The sequence below is a fragment of the Asterias rubens genome, chromosome 15, assembly GCF_902459465.1.
Source record: "Asterias rubens chromosome 15, eAstRub1.3, whole genome shotgun sequence".
NCBI classification, from domain to species: Eukaryota; Metazoa; Echinodermata; class Asteroidea; order Forcipulatida; family Asteriidae; genus Asterias; species Asterias rubens.
This window is the reverse complement of record NC_047076.1, coordinates 8,241,512-8,266,329: the sequence shown is the minus strand read 5'-3', so window position 1 is coordinate 8,266,329 and position 24,818 is coordinate 8,241,512. Positions and strand designations below refer to the sequence as shown.

Here is a 24,818-nt window from a genome sequence, read left to right as displayed (position 1 = left end):
TAAAATGGTGTAAAATGCCATTTTGTTTGATACCCTTCAAATGATTTTTGTTTCTAAATCCAAAAATGTTCAACGGCGCCATATTTCAAATGTATGGTCTGTACATTTTTGTACAATGTTCAGTAAATTCCGCAATGTTGATGTTATTTAATTAAAACGGCATTGAATGTGACCTATTGACTTGTGCAAAAATTCCACTTTAAAAAGTACACACCCTGTTTGTTATGTTAAAAATTTCACTCTGAAAGGGTATCAAATAAATATGAAATTTGACACCATGTTAACGTCGGGTTTTACACAGGGAGCCCAGTGGGGTTTATTGAAAACATTTAGTGCAAAAGGTTTGAAGTGTGGAATATGCAGCTACCCCCGGGGAACCTTAAAATGTGAATTCTTAAGTGCACCGAGACTTGTCATTTTCCCCACTTTCATGAGGACACTGTTTATAGGTAAATAAGTGCCTCACAAAACTCAATTTGACCTTTGAACCCATCTTTAAACCCTGTTTGGTGGAGGCACGTCTGGAGGTGCACACACTTCCTTTTGTAATATTAAAAAAAGGAAAATCACAATAAACTATTTCAATGCGCTTAACATTACATATGACCTGACCCTGATGACCTGTTAAAGGAACACGTTGCCATCGGACGAGTTGGTCTATAAAAAGCATTTGTAACCGTTTTTTATAAAATGCATGGTTAGAAAGATGTTTAAAAAGTAGAATATAATGATTCACACAACATTGCCTCGAAATTGCGTGGTTTTCCTTTTCTTCAATAACTAACACGGTCGGCCATTAATGGGAGTCAAAAAGCTGACTCCCATAAATGGCTGACTGTGTTAGTCGACTAGGTAAAAGGAAAACCGCGCAATTTCGAGGCATGGTTGTGTGGATCATCGTATTCTACTTTTACAACATCTCTCCACCCATATGCATTTCATAACAAACGGTTACAAATGCTTTTCAAAGACTAACTCGACCAATCCAAGGCAACGTGTTCCTTTAATATTGTGCAATTTCCGATTCCATGCCTTTGTCATTTTTTTTTTGTAGGAAGAGGAATTTATATGGCATCGAGAGATTGCCACCATTTTGTTTGACAAACACTAATGTTTGCTGCATTGTTCAGGCTGATTTAAGGTCAAACAAAATGGGTAATGAAATTAAGAAGTAGGTTTACACAAAGAAAGTTTAACCAATGCCGTAAAACCTGTTAACACTGTGCAATCTGCAATTCCAGTCCTTTGTCCTGTTGTTGTAAGAAGAGGAAAATGTGACATCGAGAGACTGCACCATCATTTTTTTTGCTTCATGGATGTAAGTCCAAGTGGACCGAGATTCCAGTCTTGGAAGTTGGTTCTGGCCAGTGGCCAAAGGCCCATTTGCTGCACGCAGAGATGCCAAGTCCAAAGGCAGCTATGCGTGAGATTGTGCAAACATTGTAGATTGCGTTTTTTGTACACATGAGCGCGATTTGGTAATGCATTGTCGTTAATTTTTTTTTCTTTTCCCGGTCTGGCCCCAATGCGTGAGAAAATGGTTGCTGTGCGTGTGAGCGTGAGTCGGAGCCCAAATGCGTGAGTCTCACGCCTAATGCGTGAGACTTGGTAGGTCTGCTCACAATGCGTGAATAGACCCAAATACATGCCCTACAACATGGCGTCTGCCGTCTGTGAACGTGTCCATGTAGGTGTGCGTGCATGTACTATACAAATCAAACTGGGAGTGCTGCGTGCTTCATTGATGTACGCGTTTAGACGCACATACGGCCTGCCCTACAACAAGGCCACTTAAAAGCAACAAAGGGGTTCTATGAAACGGTCTATATGGTGTTTTCTCAAATGAGAAACAACACATACTGCTGCTTCGAACATAACCTTTGCCCTTTTTGCTTTTAAGTGGTGGTTTATATGTGCCAACGTTAATCTCAACTAAAAATAATTCCAGCAATTCCAGGAAAATAATCCTGTCAGGGTGGAAGTGAAACAAATACAAGGTCCCCGGTGCTAGCTGGTTAGAGAGGAACAGGTATTTTTGCAAAGCTCTCGATAAAGTCAAATATAAAGTCTAACAGAAAATGCAGTATAATAAATGCAGTATAATAAATGTATACAAAATACGTATTTTTTATAATGTGTAGAAACACAGTGCTTCTTTAAAAATTACACTTTCGATTAGCACAAAATAGAATACACTCAAATATAATCCTTTAAGAATTGCAACAATAATGATACAAAAAAAACACTCATAATGCCTCTTTTTATGTATAATATATATAAATATGATGTTTACTGGAATACAAAATCCTGTGAAGAATAAAACTACCATTTACAGAGCCAATCCAACACTCTCTGTCTTTGTTGCTCAATGCAGAGTATGCTTTGCTGGCCACTGCTATCATCTAATAGACCAGGGCCATTTTTTGTCATAAAGCCCACAAGCACAAAATCTTGCTAAGCACTGAATAGAATAGAAGAGACGGATTAAAAACCAAAAATTACATTGACTTTTCTTTTGTGGCTAGTGCACCACTCAAGTTTTGCTCAGCATAGAAATTTGTCAAGCAATATTTTCTGCTTAACAGCTTTATGAAATCTGGCGACTTCCGTGTTGTGTATAGACGTTGATACCTTTCATCCACATTGATTCAATAGTCAGAGAGACAGAATCTGAAATTGAGGACCTTCTGAATGTGATGAGTGATAAAAGACTTTGGGCATGATGCTATGAATCGGATCTCAGTTGCAACTGCTATATGATGATGGTGAAAACTAGCCATTGGTGTGAATTGTGGACTACTTTGACACATGTATACTTGTGTGCTGAACACTACCCGTTTGGTAGAAGTAAGTCTTTATGCCACATGCGCACAAATTGGCTGCACGCGTATGTATTGGCTGCGCGTGCAAGGTTTATACTATTTCCGGTTCCAAAGCTGGCATCCATATTTATATAACTTCACACAAAAAAACTCACTGACAAAATCTGATGATTCTGAAAGGAATCTCGTGAGTGAAAGACGTTACCTTTACAGATGTTAATACCGTATCTATTTAAAGCCATTGGACACTTTCGGTAAACAGTATTGTCCAAGGCCCACACTTCGTGTATCACAACTTTTATATAAAATAACAAACCTGTGAAAATTTAGGCTCAATCGGTCATCAGAGTCGGGAGAAAATAACGGGAAAACCCACCCTTAAGTTGTTTCCGCACGTTTCGCCGTGTCATGAGACATGTGTTTAATATAAATCCGTAATTCTCGTTTTCGAGAATTGATATTGTTTTCTCAAAAAGTAAAGCATTTCATGGAATAATATTTCAAGAGAAGTGTTTCACCATTACCTTCTGTAAACCCTGCAAGTTATTTGTAAATCTGTGAACTTTAAAAACAAATTCTGTACCGAAAGTGTCCAATGGCTTTAACAGAACACTAGCTAAATAAGCCTTTTTTAGGTATGGTGATCTACAAACAAACTTACTCAACAAAGTAATGTCCTAGTAGCATAGTGTCAGCCAGAGGGGTGCCTGGGTGTCTATTGGAAACCCTGTTTTAAATTAGTACCACCCTGTTTTATCTGTCATGTATTGTAAGTGAACAATTTGGACATCCAGTTTTAAAATTGCAATTTGAACAATTTGAACATCCAGTTTTAAAATTGCAATTTGAACAATTTGGACATCCAGTTTTAAAATTGCAATTTGAACAATTTGGACAACCAGTTTTAAAATTGCAATTTGAACAATTTGGACATCCAGTTTGAAAATTGCAATTTGAACAATTTGGACATCCAGTTTGAAAATTGCAATTTGAACAATTTGGACATCCAGTTTGAAAATTGCAATTTGAACAATTTGGACATCCAGTTTGAAAATTGCTAGAATATTTGGACACCCTTTGACCAAATCCTGGCCAAATCCTTGCTTAGTAATGTGTCCACCATATCTCTACAAAAATTTGCTTAGCATGAAATTTTTGCCTTGAATAAAACAGGATTACCAACCAAATTTCCATGTGATTTTCAGGATAAGCAAACAACAGCTGAACACCAGTAACAAACAGTATGCAACAAATGGAAATTTGGTTGGTAATCTTGTTTTTATCAAGGAAGAAATTTTATGCTAAGCAAATTTTTGTGCTTAGCAGCTCTCTGACATTGGGCCCAGGTAATCGCTAGAGCCAGGGCCCAATTTCAAGAGAAAAAAAATGCTGCTTCAAAAATTCCTGCTTAGCAATAATGAGCAGGATACCAGTCATAAATCGTACATGCGACCTGGTATTTTAACTGGTAACCTTACTCTGTATAGCATAGAGTATTGCTTAGCTTTTTTTTGGTGCCTAAGCTCTTTGAAATTTGGCCCAGATTGTGTGTGTTAAGTGAGCATGGCTTACATGTACTACCGTGAAATTACATCATACTTACAGAAGAAGAGACCATATCAGTCGAAAGCAGCAACAAGATTTTGCATTGATGCAAGTTCTCTTCTCGTCATCAAGAACGTTGAAGAATCAATCAATTGCATTTGATACCTCTCAATACTGGGATAAGACTTGCTGGATCTCACTGTCTGTCAGTTTTCCTGAAAACAAAATATGAAAAATATTTGTTTTGTGTTTCAACGGTTGTGGGTAACACAGAGTCCTGTGAACAAAAATCCCACCCGAGTAATATGCCTGTGATATTTTTTCACAGGACTCGGGAAAGTACTGAGTATACAGTGCTAACACACATCGGTGTATGGGTAAAAAACAAAATTAATATTCTTTATCCCCGATGCAAATTTAACATCTAATATATCGTTGCGGTACCCGCTGCCAAAACATAGGATTCGAACTGCCTCTAGCTGCCGGGCAACCTCGGTAGTCTAGTTGGTAAGACACTGCTCTAGAATTGCAAGGGTCGTGGGTTCGAATCCCACTCGAGTAACATGCCTGTGATATTTTTTCACAGGACTTGGGAAAGTACTAAGTATACAAGTGCTAACACACATCGGTGTATGGGTAAAAACCAAAATTAAAAATTTCATGGTTATATTACTAGAGTGAGATTAGAACAACCCATGACTTTTGCCATTCTAGATGTCTAAATTTTAATTAGAACACCAATTCTCAAAACAACAAGTTCTCAGAATTCCGCTTCTGCTAATCTTAAAAACCAAATAAGAGCAATCACCCCTGTTTATTCAGTTGCAATTTATGAGTATGGTACCCTACCTTGGGCGATGCAGCATTTCCACACTGACATAGGGCTGGTGTTCTGATGCAGACTACAGGAGCCAGTCTCTTCACCACCCATAAGGTAAAGAAATACTGGCCAATGCCAAACCTCCAACTCCTGAACAATAACAAGATAAAATACAGAGTTAAACAAACAAATAAAAATGTACCTAAGGTATTGCAGATGTAGCAAAAAACAAAATCAAATGACGGTATTCCTGGTCAGATCAACAGTATTTTGCGCCATAGCACCTTTTAAACCATTACATGGTGCTATAAAGGAATAGGTCTCATACTTCAAAAACTTAGCTCCACAATACATTGCAGGAAAAAACACCGAGCGCTCTGATGCACCCCTAGCGGTGTGATAAAGCGCTTTATCTTCAAGTACGCGCTAATCCTCCAATCAGATTGGCAAAATGGAGTGGCGATAAAAACCTATATTGCTCGGCTAATATCACTACCATGCGTATTGTGTGTTCTATGTCACGCGCCAAGTTTGCTTGAAGATAAATACGTTATCACACGCGCGCTCGTGGAAATACAGGAAAATATAGTGCTTCTGCGTCCCATATCCTACTCAGCCCTCGGCCTCGTTGGATATGGGACGCAGAAGCGCTATATTTTTCCGTATTCCACTCGCGCTTGTGTGATAACTTATAGTATAAAAACTTGGTACTGTTGTTATCAAAAAGACAGTCAAACAAACAGACGAAAGAAGGGGTGTAATGGCTGAGCGGATAAGAACTTCGAGCTCAAGCTCTGGTGGTTCTGTTCAGCAGAGTGTGGATTCGAGTCCCGGTCACGACACTTGTGTCCCTGAGCAACACACTTAACTATAATTGCCTGTTAGGGATGGTTCTTGTTATTGATTTAGCTCAGTAACGCATCTGTTGCACAGGCTGTATATTCCCCCAGGAGCTGAGATGGTTTATGGAAGTTAAATGGCCCAGTGACCAGGGGTAATGATGTTGGAAGTGCTTTGAGAAGCTCTTCAGGTGTGAAAAGTCGATAAAAAAACCAATTACTATTATTATAACAACAACGAAAGACGTGCCTACAAGATATCTGACAACAGGGACACTGGCACGAGACAAGGATAATAATGTTAATAATATTACATTTTTATATAGCGCTTTTTCACTCCCAAAGGGTGTTCCAAAGCCCTTCACATTATTACCCCTGGTCACTGGGCCTTAAATCATTCCTTAAACCATCTCAGCTCCCTGGGAGTATACAGCCTTGTGCAACAAAGGCGCTACTCGGCTAAATCAATCGCAAGAACCATCTCTGCCCTCACAGGTACCCATTTACCCCTGGGTGGAGAGAAGCAATAATAGTTAAGTGTCTTGCTCAGGGACACAAGTGTCACGACCGGGATTCGAACCCACACCCTTCTGAACAAAATCATCAGAGCTTGAATTCGGTGCTCTTAAATGCTCGGCCATGTACACGGATGATTTTTTACCTCTTCATACTCTTCAAGATGTGGGTCTTCTTCGTCTTCTTTCACCAACAGACTCGTTGTATCCCGTGGCATTTCATGATCATTCTGTCGATAGCTTAGGCTATTCAATGTTTGTGATCGTCCCTGTAGCCTGGGCTTGCTATCTCTCCTCCCATTGGTTGTACTTGACCTTTGATCATTAAACCCTTGCTTCTGGTCCAATAGGGTGCTGGGTCTCCTTGTCTTATATAACCTTCCTTGTGATTGGTTGGTAGGTGGGTTGGCTGAATCCAATTGGCCATCTCTTTCATTAAGAGTCGGCGACTGTGAGTGGTCGAATGCATTATCTCTGACCAATCGGTTTTGATTATACAACGTGACTCCAGATTGTTTGTCTTGCACTCCATTAGAGCTCGGACTTTCGCTAATATCCTCACGTGAAGACTCGTAGCCGACATTCACGTAGCTAGATAATATATTTGTTTGCGAAGTCAGCAGCTCTTGTTTCTCGGACGATCCTTCCTCTTTTTCAGGCAAGTTCTCCTGTATTGGTTTCACATTGATGACGTCCTCCTCAATATGAGGGGGAATTTTCTCTGAGATTTCCTCTTTTCTCTCCGGCTCAAGTATGGACGGAAGCTCAACATTTTTTGTATTGATAAGACTATAGCAATTATAAATATCGTTGTCTTTGAGACTGGTATTACACTCAGCATGTACACACAAGTCATTGTTATTAAGCCTCTGATGTAAACTATTAGAATATGAAGTAGAATTACTTGGCAGCGAGGTATTATTCGTGGAAAGGGATGAAACATTATTGCACAAAATTCTGTCCGAATCGATATGTAATCGATCGATACACTCTAGAGGATTTGATGTACAGAGAATATCAAAGCTGGTGTCCGATGTTAAAGTCAATGTCAAGTTCTCTGACGGTCTCCGGGTAGCTACGGGCGAGTTCGGCTCACTGAAGTCCTCCAGGATCCATTCCCCATCTCCCTGGAGAAGATTGGGTAGGGTGTCATCCAGTTTATCCTGATCAGCCCATCTTCCGTCTTGTCGATGATGAATCGGAGATTCCTCATTGATCAAAAGATGACTCGTGTCCTCCTGTTGGACTTGGTATTCATTCGGTGCAGCAACTGGCGATGTGACGGCCCACCTCCCGTTTTCCTTTGCTTTTGGGTCGCTGTAGATTCTTGCATCATCGGTCGCCATAGCAACCAGCTCCTCGCCCTCGGTTTTAAGTACTGAGTTTGTATCATCTTGTTTTTTAAATAGCTCCCTCTTGGCACCGATGTTTGTTGGTGAAGGTTGGATGCGGTTTCGGAAGCGATGCGATAACCCACTGTCTTTCTGCTCATGACTGCTCCCTGCGACACACGGTGGGGAGGAATGAGGTCGCATGACAAACAGATGCGCAATATGTCCAACGGGTGTCAATGCAACGCCCCCTTGGTTCCTGTCAGGATACGCCCGGTTGGGTGCAGAGTGAGGACGAAAGTCGCCCAGTGAGGGGACGTTGAGGTAGGTAGCATGGGTGAAGTTGGGAATAGACAACATCACATGACGGGTACACGGGGTGGGGGTAATTTTCCGGTTGGGTGTTGCATTGTGCCAGCTGGTAGCATCTAGAAAAAGAAAAGAAAAAATTATGAAACTTCTTGTTGATGACACGAGTGATTATTACAGCCTTCTACAACTTCAGCGATCCGCTGCCAGTTAAAACACAGCCGGACCAGTCAACATTGTGGTCCGGCTGGCTAGTTCAGCGTGATGAAATATGGACTAGTGGAAAAACTGGCAGACTAGTGAAATAAAAAGCTAACTGGTCCTCTGAATATGTTATAGGCAAACTATGACTAGGGCTGAGACAAGGATGTACATGTAGGCATGGGTCTCATCCACTAGGAGCCTAACTGGTAGAGCAGGATGCACTACCTTTCTAACTTTTTAAGAAGCAATTATAGTTAAGTGCCTTGCTCAAGGATTCTAACCCACACTCTGCTGCTGACAACACCAGAGCCTGGGTCCGGTGAACTAGACCAATCGGCCAAGACACGTCACAAAGTAAACTTTGCCTGACACACACGCTTAAAAGAGCACAAATGTTATCCCTTAACCAATACAGGGTATACAAGCAAGCCCTAAGACACACAGACACAGTATTTCTGCATTTGGGACTTTTGAACGATACATATGAGGAACATTGTCTAAAGCCCAGTTCATCTTTCCTGCGATTGCGAATGCGATATGAATTTGAACGTCACACCAGTGGTCTGTGTTCAACTCTGGCGAAACATATGCTGCGTAAACAGCCGTGTGACATCAAAGTTCACTTTGCATTCATGTTCGCAGGAAGTATAAAGCGGGCTTTATGCACTGATGTGAAACATTGGAAATATTATTGCTAACAAAAATAATCTTACCAAAATTAAACTTCCAGAGTTCATTCTTGTAGTCTTCTTTTCCCTCACCACCAAAGATCATCATGCTGTTGGCGACACGGACTGCGCTGTGGCCGCAAAGCGATCCAGGACTCCCGTAAGACTTCACTCTGGTCCAAACTCGAGATTCTGAAACAGAGACAGACAAAATGGTGCTTCCACTTCTGTTTTGGTCATGGGTGAAGGAGATTATTATTATTAGAAGAGGCATACCTTGGGTTCTTTTTTTACCTGCTGCAGGCCCTCTGGAGTGCTAGAGAGATTCCTTACCCACTTATCAGTATAAGCTTGAACCAGTTCACATGATGTCCTCTTTATAACAACCTTGGTCGTGCCTTTTTGGGAGCCAATGTCCCCATGTTTTATACATGAATACTGCACCTTTTTGGCAACCTAGAGCAAATTCGAGTGGGCACATTTGGTTGACACCTGATCGACCACTGACCAGCAGTGTATGCGCAGTGACATACTCACTCGAACGACTCGTTTGGAAGTATAGTCAACCCTCAGTACCGTGGTATGGAACACTCCGTACCCATTGCAAATACCAAATGCGAAAGCGCTAACTGTTAAATGAGGTGCATGCTGGTCTAGCTAGGGATCAAACTTGAGTGCTTGCTAGACCAGCATGCACCTCATTCAACACCTACATCACGTGTACCAAGCATAATTTGCATTAAGGTCTGTTGCCTTGTAGATATAGTATCACTGATTCCCCTCTGCTTCTACACATGTTAGAATGGAACAGACTATTGGGACCAGTGAAGAAACCATGGCCTCAAGGCTGGTTCCAGATGGTTGGCCACAGTAGTCAACCAATGGTCGAACAGCATAAGTTTGAGTCAAATAGCTAACCTTTAGTTAACAATGGTGCACACTCTAACTTGCTCCTGGCGTTAACATATTTATGAGTTGACTCCCATTACCACAAAACCCACGGCCAGTGACTTGAGTGTCAGAACAGTAACCCACCACCGGACAAGCCAAGATTTAGTGGATCGTTATTAACTTCACTACAACGAAGTGAGTTCTTAATTGGTGTCAACAATTTGACTAGCTTGCTCTAGGCATCATCAGGAGACTGACTATACTTTACCCATGAGATAAAACTTGTCCCAGTGCTTGTTCAAGTTTGCATGTTAAATTGTGTGAAAGTTGGTTCTCTTTTTAATTCTTGTCTGTTCAAAACACCTCTAAATATATATTGGGCTGACCAGGGCCCTATTTCATGGCTCTGCTTACCACCCAGTTCAGCACTCCAGATCACCATTCTCTGCCTGCACATACAAGGCCGGAATCTCTGTGCTGCAGGTGTAAACGAAGAATGCCTAGCAATAAGCTTGGGCGGTATCGATTTATTTTATTCACGATATATCGCCGACAATATATCACGATATTCTATATAATCGCGATTAATGAAATTTGACATCATCAGTCTTCAAACTCCAAGTGAAAGTTGTAGAAGAGACAGTCATAGCTTAAGAGAGGTGTTCTAATGACCTATTCTTCTGCTTTTACTCCAAACCTATGGGGTGCAAGATGTATTAGCTAGCAAATACATCGCGATATTTAATCGATATTGCGATATATCGCGATTATCGCGATTATTGCGATATATCGCGATATATCGATATTTCGATTAAAACCAAATCCATCCGATATCGAAATCGTTTCCAAATTAATATTGCGATATTCGATAATATCGTGATATCGCCCAAGCTTACCTAGTAACATGGAGTATGCACGCACACAAGCCAAATTTCCCTGCTAACCTGTGAATACACTCGACATAAGCGCAGAATGCCCTGCTCCCTCAAGCGCTGACTCTTTGTGCTTAATACAGTAAGCAGAGCCATGAAATTGGGCCCAGGTAGAAAACCACTTACCGAAGCTCCACTTCCACAAGTCTCGGAGTGGTTGCAGGTTGTTCAGTCCTCCATACACCCACATACTAGACTCATAGACGACAGCAGAATGGCAATGTCTTGGAGGCGGGGAGTTCTCTCCTTGGGCATCAACGCTTAGATGCCACCATCTTGTCTCTGTGTAAAAAGACAAGAGGAAATATTTGTTGTTGAAGATAATTGTTGCCCTAAAACGGCTAGAACCAAGGTTTTAGCCCTATGCTTTTAGGTGGTGCAATAGTCTTGCAGAAAAACGGCTAGAATCAAGACTATTTTTCAAGAAGTTAAAAGGCAGTTTTTGTTAAATTATAGAGAGCCCTTACAATAAAAAGGCTTGAATCAAGACTATCCTTGATATATCAATGATAGTCTTGATTCAAACAGTGAGTTGACCAAACATTAGAAATACTTTAACTGCAGGGCTGTGTAAGGTTCTGTAACTGTGCACAGAACTAATTTTGTGAAGTGTGTATTGTGTAGAAGAAGTCAACAGCCAAAGCCATTATAAACAAAGCCATAGATACAGTCTTAGTTTCTTACCAAAGTCTAGAGTCCAAAGTTCACTGGATGACCCTTTCAAATCCACATAACCGCCGTACACATGCATCCCACCATGCCAGACAACAGCTGTATGACCCCTGACCCCAATAGGGGTCTTGACCTCTGACTCGATGACCGGCTTCTCCCATGTCTGACGGGAGATACTATAGATCCACAGGGGAGTCTCTCCAAAGCTGCCATAGCCTAGTTCCCCTCCGAAGATGAAGAGACACCCCTATTAAAGAAATGAAATGACCCTTTATCATTGATTTTAGCAGGCTTTAAAAACTCGCTAAAAATAGCGTCATACCGCACAAATAAGAGAATGCTGAAGAAATGAAGAAATGAAAAAAAAAATTGTAATTTGGATTACACATTTCAGCTTCTCAATTCATCAAAAACTATCTCAATATTATGATGATCCAAAATCTTATGATTTATGACTTTACCAAAACTTCATGACTGTGGATGAAGTGACTGGTAACATTTTCTTACCCTCTGCGCTACCATTGTATGTTCCTGCAGGGGTGGGGGCCTGTCCCCACCACACTCCATTTTAGTCCAGGTGTTACTCCCGATGTCATACCGCCAAAAGTCCTTCAACGTCTGGTGTCCATCTCGCCCCCCATGGATGTAAATCTGGCCCTCATAGTGGCAGGCTGCCTGCTTGCTGCGGTGGCACGGTCGGTGGCGAGGGCTCTGGGGGAAGATGCTCTTCCAGATGTAGGAGTCAGTCTCCGCCATCCTGAGAGTCGAGCCCCGAGAAGGCGGGGTGGGGGAGGGGCGGGAAGGGAGGTCACATGATGCTTGGTAGCGTTGCTACGCTACGCAGGTTTATGAGCGCCAGACATGATCTGTCAAATACAACAAGAACGTTCTGTTATTAGAGATTGTTGCTAACTGAAAGATTTTTGTTAGCAACCACTCAATGGCATGAATGGAAATGATGACTGAAGATGCGTAGTGTAGCAAAGTATCATACAAAGTGTATCTTATTAAGAAACGAGTGCATAATACAATGACTGCATACTGAACCCCTTATTACTGTCAATGATTTCTTTCTCAACGTTCAAACCTTATCCAAATATACAAACACATTACGCAATCACATTGTTTAAACAGCCATCAATAGCCATTATTCCCTGGGAAAAGGTCACCCTGCTTGGAAGTAGGTTCTACCTCCTAGGTTATAGGCCTTCTAGGAGATACCGAGGGCATACCGAAGCTTCATTTTCTTCGCAAAATAATTGCACCCAATTTGAAATGAGGCAAAATGGAGGGGTTAATTGCTGGGGTTTTTAATTCTTTTATATTGGCTCAGATGGTAGTAGTAGGGCTTATGTTTGTATAACATCAATATCTGCCTAAATACACAAGCAAGGCAGCATCAGGGGGTGATAAAAGTGTGTGCCATGAAGATCTGGCAAACGTATTTGATTACAACAGCATGTATACAAGTACTCATATCACATTTACTTGAATCCTTCATCACTCTAATGAAATCTAACACCTAGTGGTAACAACCAAACTGTTGGACTCTGATTATAGTGACAGGATCTCATCCTGAAGCACCAAGTAATTTACCAGGGCTGTCCTCAGATCAGTCCAACATAATCCAGCACAATATGGTCTAGCATAGCGCCCTCTATTGACTTGTTGTCATACAGGTTTATTATTCAAAGGTTAAAGTTCAGAGGTGAATAAAGAACAAGGATCGATCTTGATTCACGTTGCAACTCAAACAACTACGTTTTATAGCTTCCTTATTTCTCTACCCTTGTTTTGAAATATTATAATTATGGTAGCTGAAAACCCAAACTGTTTGACTCTTGTTTATGGTAGTACGATTGATCCTATTAAAGGCTATTGGTAATTACGCAAAATAATTATCAGCATACAACCTCATTTGGTAACAAGTAATGGGGAGAGAGTGATAGTATAAAACATTGTGAGAAACGGCTCCCTCTGAAGTGACTTAGTTTTCAAGAAAGTAATTTTCCATGAATTTGATTTTGAGACCTCAAGTTTAGAATTTGAGGTCTCGAAATCAAGCATCTGAAAGCACACAACTTCGTGTGACAAGGGTGTTTTTTCCTTTCATAGTTATCTCGCAACTTCGATGACTAATCGAGCTCAAATTTTCACAGGTTTGTTATTTTATGCATATGTTGAGAAACACCAAGTTTTCACTGTCTTTAAAGCATAATCAGTATGCTGGTGCTGTCCTCAGTCCAACATAATCCAACCAAAAATTGTAACTAAAAAGTAAAACTGTTGGACCCTGATTATGGTGGTAAGGCCTCATTTCATGTGATCATACCGGTGCAGTCCTCAGTCCAACAAAATCCAACACTATATTGTATTAAATGATGTAACTCAACACTATCTGTTAACTCAACACTATGACTGTTAACTCAACACTATAACTGTTAAAGACACTTGACACTATTGGTAATTGTCAAAGACTAGTCTTCACAGTTGGGGTATCTCAACATATGCATAAAATAACAAACCTGTGAAAATTTTAGGTCAATCATCGAATTTGCAAGATAATAATGAAAGAAAAAAACAGCCTTGTCACACAAAGTTGTGTGCTTTCTGATGCTTGATTTCGAGACCTCAAATTCTCAACTTGAGGTCTCGAAATCAAATTCATGGAAAATTACTTCTTTCTCGAATACTATGGCACTTCAGAGGGAGCTGTTTCTCACAATGTTTTATACCATCAACCTCTCCCCGTTACTCGTCACCAAGAAAAGTTTTATGCGAATAATTATTTTGAGTAATTACCAGTAGTGTCCACTGCCTTTGACTCAACACTATAACTGTTGGGCAGTGTTGTATGATTTGATTAATTTTGTGATGATGATAAATACTTATATTTGTTCCCTCCAGTGACTCTTGTTATAATGTATGACTACAGGCAATCTTTGAATATCAACATCTATTTATCAGACTGCTATTTATAGCCAACCAACAATCATAGCAACAATCTTAAAATAAGACACACACATTATGTACATGTACATGTAGTATGACATATGTAACTCAATACGGGTATTTTTTGTTGACATTTCTACCTTGGTTGCCTTGGTTGCCATGGTAGTATGTAAACAGAATGATTGCTGCTTTATGCATTGAGGCCAAGGCCTATAAAGTAGTGTTTAACTAATGGTGTGTGGCGTAGTGGCCAGCACACTGTATTTAATTTTAATAGAAACACTCAGTGCCCACGCTGCATTTCATGCTGGGTGTGTGCGCAACATCAGGCCCCCTCAACAGACTCTCTACATCACAGACAATAGATCATAGAAATCTAGGTGTTTCATCAAAACAAGGACTATGGTCTTTCTGAGCTGCTTTAAAAGTACAAAAATAAGCTTAAAGTACAACAAAAGTATGCTTAGCAGAAAAAGGCTACCAGCTGAATTATCATTTCATATGTAGCTTCTGTGACTGGTATCCTGGTTGTTGTTGCTTAGCAGAAACTTGTAACGCAATACTTAAACAGATGTGAAATAGTGCATGGGCCCTGGTGGTTTTAGACATTTGGTTTCTGATTAATGTTAGTGACTTGCTATATTATTGAGATTTGTCACTGTCCTGTCAATAAACACTTACAGATCAAGTAAAGATAATTACTTGGGAAAACCAGCTTTCTTTTAATGGAGTCACTGTGGAATAACCTGATCCATGTACTTCATGGGGCAATAGAGGCATTTGCCTCCATGCCTCTAGTCATTGCCTTCCTGCCTACCCCTTTTACAAAACTCTAGAAGAGATTTAAATGTCCCTAGTCCCTGCCCTTTTACTCTTGGTGTACCGTGGTTTAGAGGTCAAGCACACTGGATACGAGCTCTGGTGTTTCTGACCAGAAGAGTGTGGGTTCAAGTCCCAGTCGTGACACTTGTAACTATTAGCGCCTTGTACAGCTGTGTGGATATGTGCATTACAAGTCTGCATTATTTTTTTAGTATAAAACCAAGCCACTCCCAATATTGCTTGTTCCTTGGATGGGATGTATACGAGAAGCCATAGGTCCTGCGTGCTGTGTAGATTTGCACAAAATACAAGAATAAATTGTCTTATATTTGGAACGTAGCTCTGCATACCTTGTAGAAAAATAATGAGCCCTTTAAAATGCCCTCAGGTGTGACAAAGCGCTTTTGCATTGAGGCTGCAGATGGAAAAAAAATAGCCTGGCCCTGACAAGAAAAAAGCATCACAGGACTGTACATGAACATGCTTTGACTCTTTGAGGGAACTTCTTTAATTTGTATCTCAGACACTGACACCCCCCCCCCCATAAGAAATGAAAATGAGGACAACCAAGGTTCTATTGCTCTGAACAAATACAAAGAGCAAACAGTGCATAAAGGATGGATTTATTGATTGATTCGCACACAGTGAAGATCCAGGCCTCTTTTCTTATTACCACATGATGGATTTATACACATGAAAAATGCCCAGTCATAAGTCAGTAAAAATTAATTACATGGTATGGTGTTATAACACAACACCTACACATAATTATGTACATGTACAATTCACATACTCTGTATATTTTGCAGGTATTGTTTTTGACATATAACAGTATCAGCTTTGTCCTCTGGTGTACCTTCAAAATATGTTTATCTTCTTGCCTGCCTGGATCCAAGGCTGTTAAATTCACAAGACTGCAGGTAGCTCAACAATGTTACTGGACCAGAATGTTTACAATGACCAGGATCTCTAATGCAAGTTCTACCCAAGCGAGGCAAAAAAGCAAATCTTGGCAGGAATTGACATTCCTTCTAAAACAGACTAGATTGTACATGTAGGATGGAGGGAAACATGCACCAGGCAAGGAGTTCCAAAGAGATGCAGAATGTGAAATAAAGGTGTTGGAGTGGCCCGTTCTACAGTGTTTTCAAAACAAAAACAAAAACCAAGATTTAAATTACTTTAAAAGCTTAATTTCAATTGATATACACACACCGAAAAACCAACCATGTCCAATGTCCTATAAAATAACAAACAATCTGTTTTCCCATTTGACCGTGCTATCCAACTTCCCATAGCAGGAAAGTGGTGCACATTCGAACATTAGGACTTATGACATGATTAAATCTGTCAGATAAAATTTAATGGCAAAGGACTCCAAATTCTTGTCATGGCCATTTATAGATGAGCTTGATTACACTGTGCATGGTTCAGGCTAAGTGTTTTTTAGTTTGTTAAGTTAATTGATCCGACAACAATTACCTGGTAAACAGTTACTTATCATCTCACCACTAATGAAAGAAATAACGAGAATTTTTAATGGGGTTTTTCTGGATTCTTGGGTAATCTACACACTAACATGCATGGTAGCGAATGGTTGTATGATGTGCTGACAACAAAATATATGGAATTGGATAATTATGACTGGACATTAGGTGTTTTTTGACAAACACAAATCTGCTAAGGCCCATGACTTTTGGATGATGTAAAGTTTGTGTACAATTCCTACAAGATTTTTAGCGAGAAGAAAGACATATTTCTTAGGAAAACAAATCAGCTTTTCGACAACAGCTTTAGAACAACAGGCTTTCATTTCAAAAAAATTGTGCCCGTTCCTTTCCCGATTCCTGATATTGAAGTTTTTTTTACACCCCAAAAGCAAAAGTTCATAGTCCATTTCCAAAAACCCTAGCCTGGCCCGATCAGTCTGTTTGGAGTCATATGAATGATGTATGTTTTCAAATTTAATAAGCCAAAACCGTTGTTTCAAAGTGTGTCATAGAGCTCGTGCCCAACGTTGTTTTCCAGAACCACCCCAACTCATTTAGAGATAGTCACTGCATGGTGTTACCACAAACCTTTCCATATATATCGTATTTCCACCATGCAAAAAAAATCCTACCCATTAGTCTTTGCCTAAGACATGTGTGACCAATGTTGGATCATGGAAGTAGGATGTACTGCATTCTTGTAAATCGTTATATGTAGCACGCCCTCTCACGGCAAGATTTTGACCGACTTGACTCACTCCAGTCAGAGCCAGTCAAGATGGTTTTAACCATGCTGATTTACAAGAGCACAGTGTATTTGGAGAACTGACGTCTTGGGCCAAAACTAGTTGGGCCAAGACTAGCACCCTTTTGTTCACAAAAGTTGCATGCTTCAACTTTACAGGCTATAGTGCTATTCAGACGACAGAAGTTTAACTGGGGTCCCTTGCTTAGTTTTAGCATGGTTGTAAAGCAATGTTTAACATTATTTTGCGAGGACAGAAATATAATTTAACAAACATGCTACAACTTAACAAGTGACCGTCTCTTGCTAAAGTGCTCTCGTGTGAAAGGGGCTTTACTCTACTGACAGCCACCTCTGAAATACTGTATAAAATTACAAACTAACTGTACAGACAGACACTTCTTAAATCCTATACTATTAACCCATTAGTTCTATTTGAGCGACCTCGTCACTTGATATCACTGGTATCCAATGTGGGCATTGAAAGTTTTATGCTGCTACAAAAACAAGTCATGGTTTACTGACAATGGACCATTTAAGAGCATGAATTAATGCTTGCTGCAGTTGAGTAGGTAAGCTCAAAATGAGCAATAGAAAACACTAACAACAGGCATGAACCTATCTCAGCCTAGAGCTGTATGATAAATCATTGATTCTTTGGAGTAAATTCATTCAATCGTTCAGTTTTTAATTAACACATTATGCAACCGTAGAGCAATGACCAATGATGCAACAAACGGCTAGAAACATTCACATTTCTGTTCTGAATAAAAATAGGGGCAGCCTCCTTTTCTTTAAAAAAAAGCCTTTCAACCAACTAAGAGAAATCCTTGCTTCAATTAAGCGTTGTACATACCATATATCTGGGTTGAGACATTCTCCTGACGATGACTAGAGCAACCGAAACATTGAGACCAATTTAAGAACTGACTCCACGGTAGTACAGTTAATCACGATCCTATAAGCTAAAGTACTAGTCCCAGCCTATTTTCTATACCATCCGCCCGGGTAATAGTTAAAAAGCAGGACAGTTCTTTTCAAAACTGAGAAGTCTCCCGAACCCCCAAACATCTACTCCGCGGTAGTAGAATAAAGCAAAACAGTTCTCTACGAACAAACTCTACCTGGCAAGTAGATACACACATGGTGTTACCCAAAACCAAATACACATTGATACCTCACCATGCAATGCCTCAAATCCTATATATGTATACCACACTGTTGAATCACTCCTATTTGAGTAGACAAGTTTCTATTTAAAAACAGAGTAGGGTGTACCTATGTTTTAAGTCACAGCACGAATGGTAAAGGTAGAATCTGATGATTATTATAATGAGAAGCTCATGAAGATGTCAAACTGTATTCATAAATACCTCAGACAGTTTCGCTATTTCTATTGGTGGAGAGCGCATCACATGGGTGTGTATAAACCATTGTTTATGACCGGTAAAAAGTGTTAATTCATGGGCGTGACACGCGATATTGCACCTGTTCTTATAAGACAGTTCCTTCATTCCTATTGGTCAAGAGCAACGGCTGAAACAGTTGTGCCACATCACGCGATACGCGCGACGCGCACAGCATTCCCTTATAAGGAGTTGTTTACCAGAGGGCGGCGGAGGGCTTTACCATTTCATAGCTGGAGGGGTGTTGTGTTGAACAATTATAATTTTTGCACTTATTTTACTTTTTGACCAAAAAGTGATGATGTTTTTTACCGAAAAGGTATTTATGAATGGGAATCAAAGTGTGTTGAATCGGTTTTCAACTAGTGGTTTAAACCCGCCGAGGCCTGGTTCTTTATAATTTACCTCGACTTTGTCTCGGTAAAATTATCAAGAACCAGGCCTCGTTGGGATTAAACCACTAGTTGACAACCTCTTCACCACACATTGAGGCCTTCTAATGTACATGTTGGCCCAGACATGTATGTGTATGTGTTGACGCCAATATATTCATGACAAATTATATTACTCTGTGCGGCATTTTGTTGTGTCAATATTGACCACAATATTCACAACTTGTGCGCTGTGCTTTTATTTAGAGCTTTATTTTTAAACTCACTAGAATCCACAAGCATAGTTTCAGTGTGACACTTGTTCATTTTATTTAAATTGCTGGCCCCTGTGCATAATCCCCAGTCATGCGCACCACACTAAATAAAACTCTCATAGCAACTAATACAATGCTAAGTAAATAATCAAAAATGCTTCAAAAAAAAACATTTTAAAATCATTTTTAAGCCTGTTGAATTCCTAAATTAAAATTTTTGGAAGGTCAGCTGTTTGGAAATTTGGGGTATTACCCGACTAAGGTAAAAAAGGAAAAAAGAAAAAAAAATTCCCACATCGCTTTGCTGCCCGCTTTCATGAGGCACTACTCCAATTCCAAAGCAAAAAAATGACAAATTTTCAAAAGCTGAATTACTAAGAAACCCTCAGGTCGTGGAATTATTCGAAATGTTATTATTAAAAATTATTAAACTAGGTTGGTTCTAGCCCCATAAATCGGTCCAATCCACTCCGTATATTTTTTTTTTTTTACTGTTTCTTTTTTTTTCTTTTTCTTTTTTTATTGTAAGTCATTATTTTATTCTGTGACAAACCGTCACTTGGTAGGTTCTTTTAAGTTTGTATACCCTTGCCCTGTGTCCAAAACAACACTAAACATTTCCTACACATACCTTTCTAGCCGGTTACACTTATCACCTCCTGTCACATAAATTTCACCTTCGATAAAACAGAGAATTCTTACAAATTTGTCCAACTGGGCAAAAGAGCGTCTCTCGTTTCCATGCACCAAATTGACATTTAATTTACCTTCGATGATCGATCCCGGCCGTCCGTCCGTCCGTGCGCGTACGTTTTATTATTATGACCGAATTCGTATGGCCCCAATGAGGGCGCTATATCTAATTAACGGTAGTTGGTTGTTGGGAAAATTTTGGGTAAAGTGAGTCACTATTTTTTGTGGAAAATTCCGGAGGTGGAAAGTTTGCTTGGCGCAACAGTTGAACAATAACAGTTGTGCAGTTTATCAGGGAGTTATTATTGACGGAACAAATGTGAAAGAATTTCTTTCAATGAAGAGACCAATGTAGGATTTGAGACCAAGTGCCCTGGGAAACTTTAGGTGAAGTGTTTTTTAACGGTCTGCTTGTATACCGCCCTCTATCGTTCAGAGGTAGCAATGTCCTATAAAGAAAGAGTTGACTTAACATTTACACTATAATTTATAGAGTTATGGCTAAATGTTTTGCCAATTGTACTCGAATAAGGTGAAAACATGTTTATGTTGACTTAAACACACTTATTTTCCTCAAAAATACCTTGATTATACGGGGGGAAACAAAGAATAACAACAACTTGTATTCACAACAAGTAGTTCGTAATTTATTATTGTGCATTTAATACTGACACGAACTACTCGTTAATATTCCCGAGTATTTGATTTGGCGCGCCTTGGAAATCATGCCCGGGCAGCAAGTTCGCGGGAAAATCCTACACACACACACGTAGGCGGACAGCGGACATCTCTCTCATCAACTCGTGTGCCAGTTTTTAAGAATGTAAGATTTTCATTGATGTAAAAGTAATAAAATCTCACATTTGCTCTCGATCGTGGGAGCGGTTTAAGCAGACGAGCAGGAGGTAGTACGTCGTTATTTTATTTCTCGGTTCATGCATGAGACTTTGCAAAAGTTGCCGAGTTTATTTTATGTGGTCGTCTAATTTCCGGACACATCTGGTTGTTTCGTCAACAGGGTTGCTAAAAGAAATCTTATTTTCGGCATTTTTCTTTGCCGATTTGTTTCAACACTTCGTTTTTTAACAAGGCACAGGTCCAAGGCACACACTGTATGATGTATAGAAATTAACATTGGGAGTTGTGGTTGCAGCCAAAAATATTTCCTCATTTTAAATTTAAGACGTGCATCCACAACTGCACAAGTTGAATTGAAGTTCTACAAAACATGCAGCATGCATGCAGCAGTCACATGAACATCACGTACAGTGCCCAATTTCATAGAGCTGCTAAGCACACAAGTTTGCTTAGCATGAAATTTCTTCCTTTATACAAACAGGATTACCTACCAAATTTTCACGTGATTTCAAGAAGAAAGCAAACAACAGCTGAATACAGTAACAAGCAATGTACAAAAAACGGAAATTTTGTTGTTATAAATATAAATCCTTTTTTTATCAAGAAAGAAATTTCATGCTAAGCAAATTGTTGTGCTAAGCAGCTCTATGAAATTGGGCCCAGATGTGCTGACCAAGCTGACACTAGGCAGTGCTGTGGGTTCTATCCATATGGACAACAGTTTGAAAACAATTTCATCTCATTTTTGGAAATTGTTTACATTTTAGTTCTAGCGTTAAACAATTAATGTTAAACTAGGGCCTTTGTTGTATATTCTCTTCATAAGTTTTAGTTTAGTCTGACCTTTTTTCTTCTTTCTTTCAATAAAATTGTGATTAAAGTTTTAAACAGTCTAATTTAAAATGTTCTATTCTTTTTATTAAACTTAAATCCTTTGATTTAGGTCAGCCCTTGTAGAATATTCCTACCTTTTTTTCAAAGGACCAAACATCAATCATGCCTGTATCTTTTATCTTATTCATCTTTTCTGAGAAAAACATTGTAATCGACTGCCTTTTTTCATCTTTTTGTTTAATTTAACCCCCCAATAAGCAACTTCTCATTTTTTTAAAGAGATTATATTTTATTTCACAATGAGTGAAAAAGTGGCAGTCGGAAACAGACATATTACCCAGTTCTGAATTCGACAAACTAACAAATGATTATTTCTCCTCCGATTACATTAACTAGGTCCTAGGATTCTACCAAACCATTGAGGAAAGTTTTTCATCATCAGCCTTTCTTGCGACCTAGCCACGGAGCCATGATGGTCACAGCATCTTGCAATGATGACCAGGATGCTTTCCGTACCAACAAGGCACCCATTCTCAGCCCCCTCCTTAGTACATTAGAGGGGAAGGGGGGACCATTGAAGGAGAAAGTGGGTGCCTACCTCACCCTGTCAGAGTAAGTATTGTAACGTCCGGTTGAAATTTTGTTGGATTGTTCTTCTTCAACATTTAACACGTTCCCGAGTGGGTATAACAATTTGGAAGGCTAATCACCCTTACTCGCAGCTCAAAAGCTGAATTTAGAGAAATATTTCACCTCGAAGTAATGTGAAAACTGGAGAGAAAAAATTGATCCCCAAAACATTTGAATCTTGGAAACATTTCTGTTGATGTATTTCAATGATGAATTATTCTTCATGCATGGCCAAAACTGCTCAGGATTGTCAGCGCTTTAAAAAAACAAACACCTTTTTGAAATGAAATTTCCCAAAGTTAGTTTTATTGTGTTATATATCTTCATTTATATAGAATTTAAACAATCAAATGGTTCACAAAAGGTATACATTCGCTTTGAAATAGCAAATACATGTAGCATCACACTTATTTTAGTTATTAATTTTACTTAACCTCAATTGTTTTCCATGTTGTATTTCACAGACGTCTAAAAAGTGACAAAGATGCCACAGTGTCCCGTGAGGTCTGCCAGCACACAGCACAGTTGACTTGCATCGTTAGCGTTGACATCATGAATGATGATAACGAGCTTACCCAGGCTGCATTGCAAGCTCTTGGATTCTGTCTTCATCTCCCAGACATATCCAGGTAAGGTCGAGGACTTCCGATTCTAGATAGTGGCTGGGGGCTTCTGATTCTAGATCAGGTCAGGGGCTAGCTTCCATCTATATTGCAAACCTTTAGCTTCAATAACCGTCGGCAATTGAAAGGGTGTTTTGCAGATGGTTTGCAAGCTGCTTTCTAGACTTGAGTCTTGTGTCCTGGATTTTGTCGTGGGTAGATGGTGGAGTAAATGGTTCCCATTTTTTTTTGCTGTTCGTGCAAGTTGGTGGCATCAGTTTTTTTCATCAGGGCCCAATTTCATAGAGCTGCTAAGCACTAAAATTTGCTTAGCATGAAATTTCTTCCTTGATAAAAACAGGATTGCCAACAAAATTTCCATTTGATGGATATTGCCTGTTACTGGTATTCAGCTGTTGTTGGTTTATCCTGAAAATCACATAAAAATTTGGTTGGAAAACCTGTTTTTATGAAGGCAAAAATTTCATGCTTAGCAAATTTTTGTGCTTAGCAGCTCTATGAAATTGGGCCCAGATGGTTAGGGACTTATGGCAGTGATTGGCAGGTGGTCAACAGGTGTAGAACCAATGCACCCAAATACAAAGTACATTGTGTTGCTGACGTTAAACCATGGAAACATGACAATTATTGCTGTCATTTTCTACAAAGCTAAATATGGATCCTGCTCTTTGATCTACTTCTCTAGTGCAAAGGATACTGTTCCCTAAAGCTCCATAGGAGAGCAAAAGGGTCAAAATGCCATCATTTCAACAAACCTCCTAAACTTGATTTTAGTTTTTGACCTAATAATCAGGAATAACTCTTAACACTGCCCTGTACTGGGTTTTAAAAATGGTCCACCAGCGACTACAAACAAAATTAAAGTTGAAGGTAAAAATGCTTACTATTGTGTGCTTTTTATTTGATCTTCAACCACAGAGCTTTCACCCCAGAAGATGCCAGCACCATTATGAAGGGTAAGTTAATGTTCAGCGGAAAACAAAAAGGATACCTCACAAATACTTCTATTTGTAAAAGGGTTGACTGTGTACTATGTAAGCCCTTTTCACACTATCTTTGGCCAGTAGACTACAGGCCCCCAAGAGTTTTGTTTTACCCCATGGTTACACCGGCCCACTTTCACACTGTCCCCTTTCCATATCCCTATTCCACAGGGTTCTTATTGCATGTTTAAAGAATACCCTATGGTTTTTTACCGCTTAGCCCTAGTCCTTGCAGGGGTTGATCAGGGGTTAAGCAGCCCAAGTGTGAGAGAACTGGCCTGGGAAAATAGTTTTAATGAAAAGGCTGTAGATGCAATCACCACATATTATTGCAGGCTGCAGAGTATATCTTTTATTCAAAACCAAAGTTCATGATGTTGAATGGTCAGACAGTAGGAGGGTTAACTATTCATTTATAGTTTGTGATTGTTTCTTTGTTTATCCTTGTAGCGCTTTGCAATTCTTTGCTGAAAACCAAAGACAAGAGCACATGCACTCGTGCCCTCTGGTGCCTGTCCAAGCAGAACTTCCCACAACAGATCATCCGAAGTGAGGTATGGACAAAAATGAGTCGGGGACAAGACTTGA

The 24,818-nt window shown here is 39.7% G+C and overlaps 2 protein-coding genes across 3 annotated transcripts in view; one reads left to right on the top strand and one right to left on the bottom strand.

Annotated features, from left to right (window-relative positions):
- Positions 1-4,506: 4,506 nt before the first annotated feature.
- On the bottom strand, positions 4,507-20,595 carry LOC117300053. 2 transcript variants are annotated; one of them, XM_033783723.1, is made up of 9 exons: positions 20,241-20,595; positions 12,056-12,414; positions 11,561-11,795; positions 11,003-11,158; positions 10,359-10,421; positions 9,099-9,245; positions 6,688-8,300; positions 5,217-5,337; positions 4,507-4,582 (listed from the first exon to the last, which is right to left on the bottom strand). In XM_033783723.1, the coding sequence occupies exons 2-9, from the start codon at positions 12,302-12,304 to the stop codon at positions 4,536-4,538; spliced, it is 2,631 nt and encodes an 876-aa protein (XP_033639614.1). In that variant the 5' UTR covers positions 12,305-12,414; positions 20,241-20,595; the 3' UTR covers positions 4,507-4,535. The 2 variants fall into 2 exon arrangements, with proteins under 2 accessions (XP_033639614.1, XP_033639615.1); XM_033783724.1 differs by lacking the exon at positions 10,359-10,421.
- A 428-nt stretch (positions 20,596-21,023) lies between these two features.
- Positions 21,024-24,818, top strand: part of LOC117299937 (telomere-associated protein RIF1-like) — a 28,693-nt gene continuing 24,898 nt past the window's right edge. Inside the window, exons 1-5 of the mRNA XM_033783550.1 lie at positions 21,024-21,125; positions 22,391-22,606; positions 23,089-23,253; positions 24,166-24,203; positions 24,681-24,784. Coding sequence (XP_033639441.1) covers positions 22,464-22,606; positions 23,089-23,253; positions 24,166-24,203; positions 24,681-24,784 — 450 coding nt within the window. The 5' untranslated portion in view covers positions 21,024-21,125; positions 22,391-22,463. The remainder of the gene's footprint in view (positions 21,126-22,390; positions 22,607-23,088; positions 23,254-24,165; positions 24,204-24,680; positions 24,785-24,818) is intronic.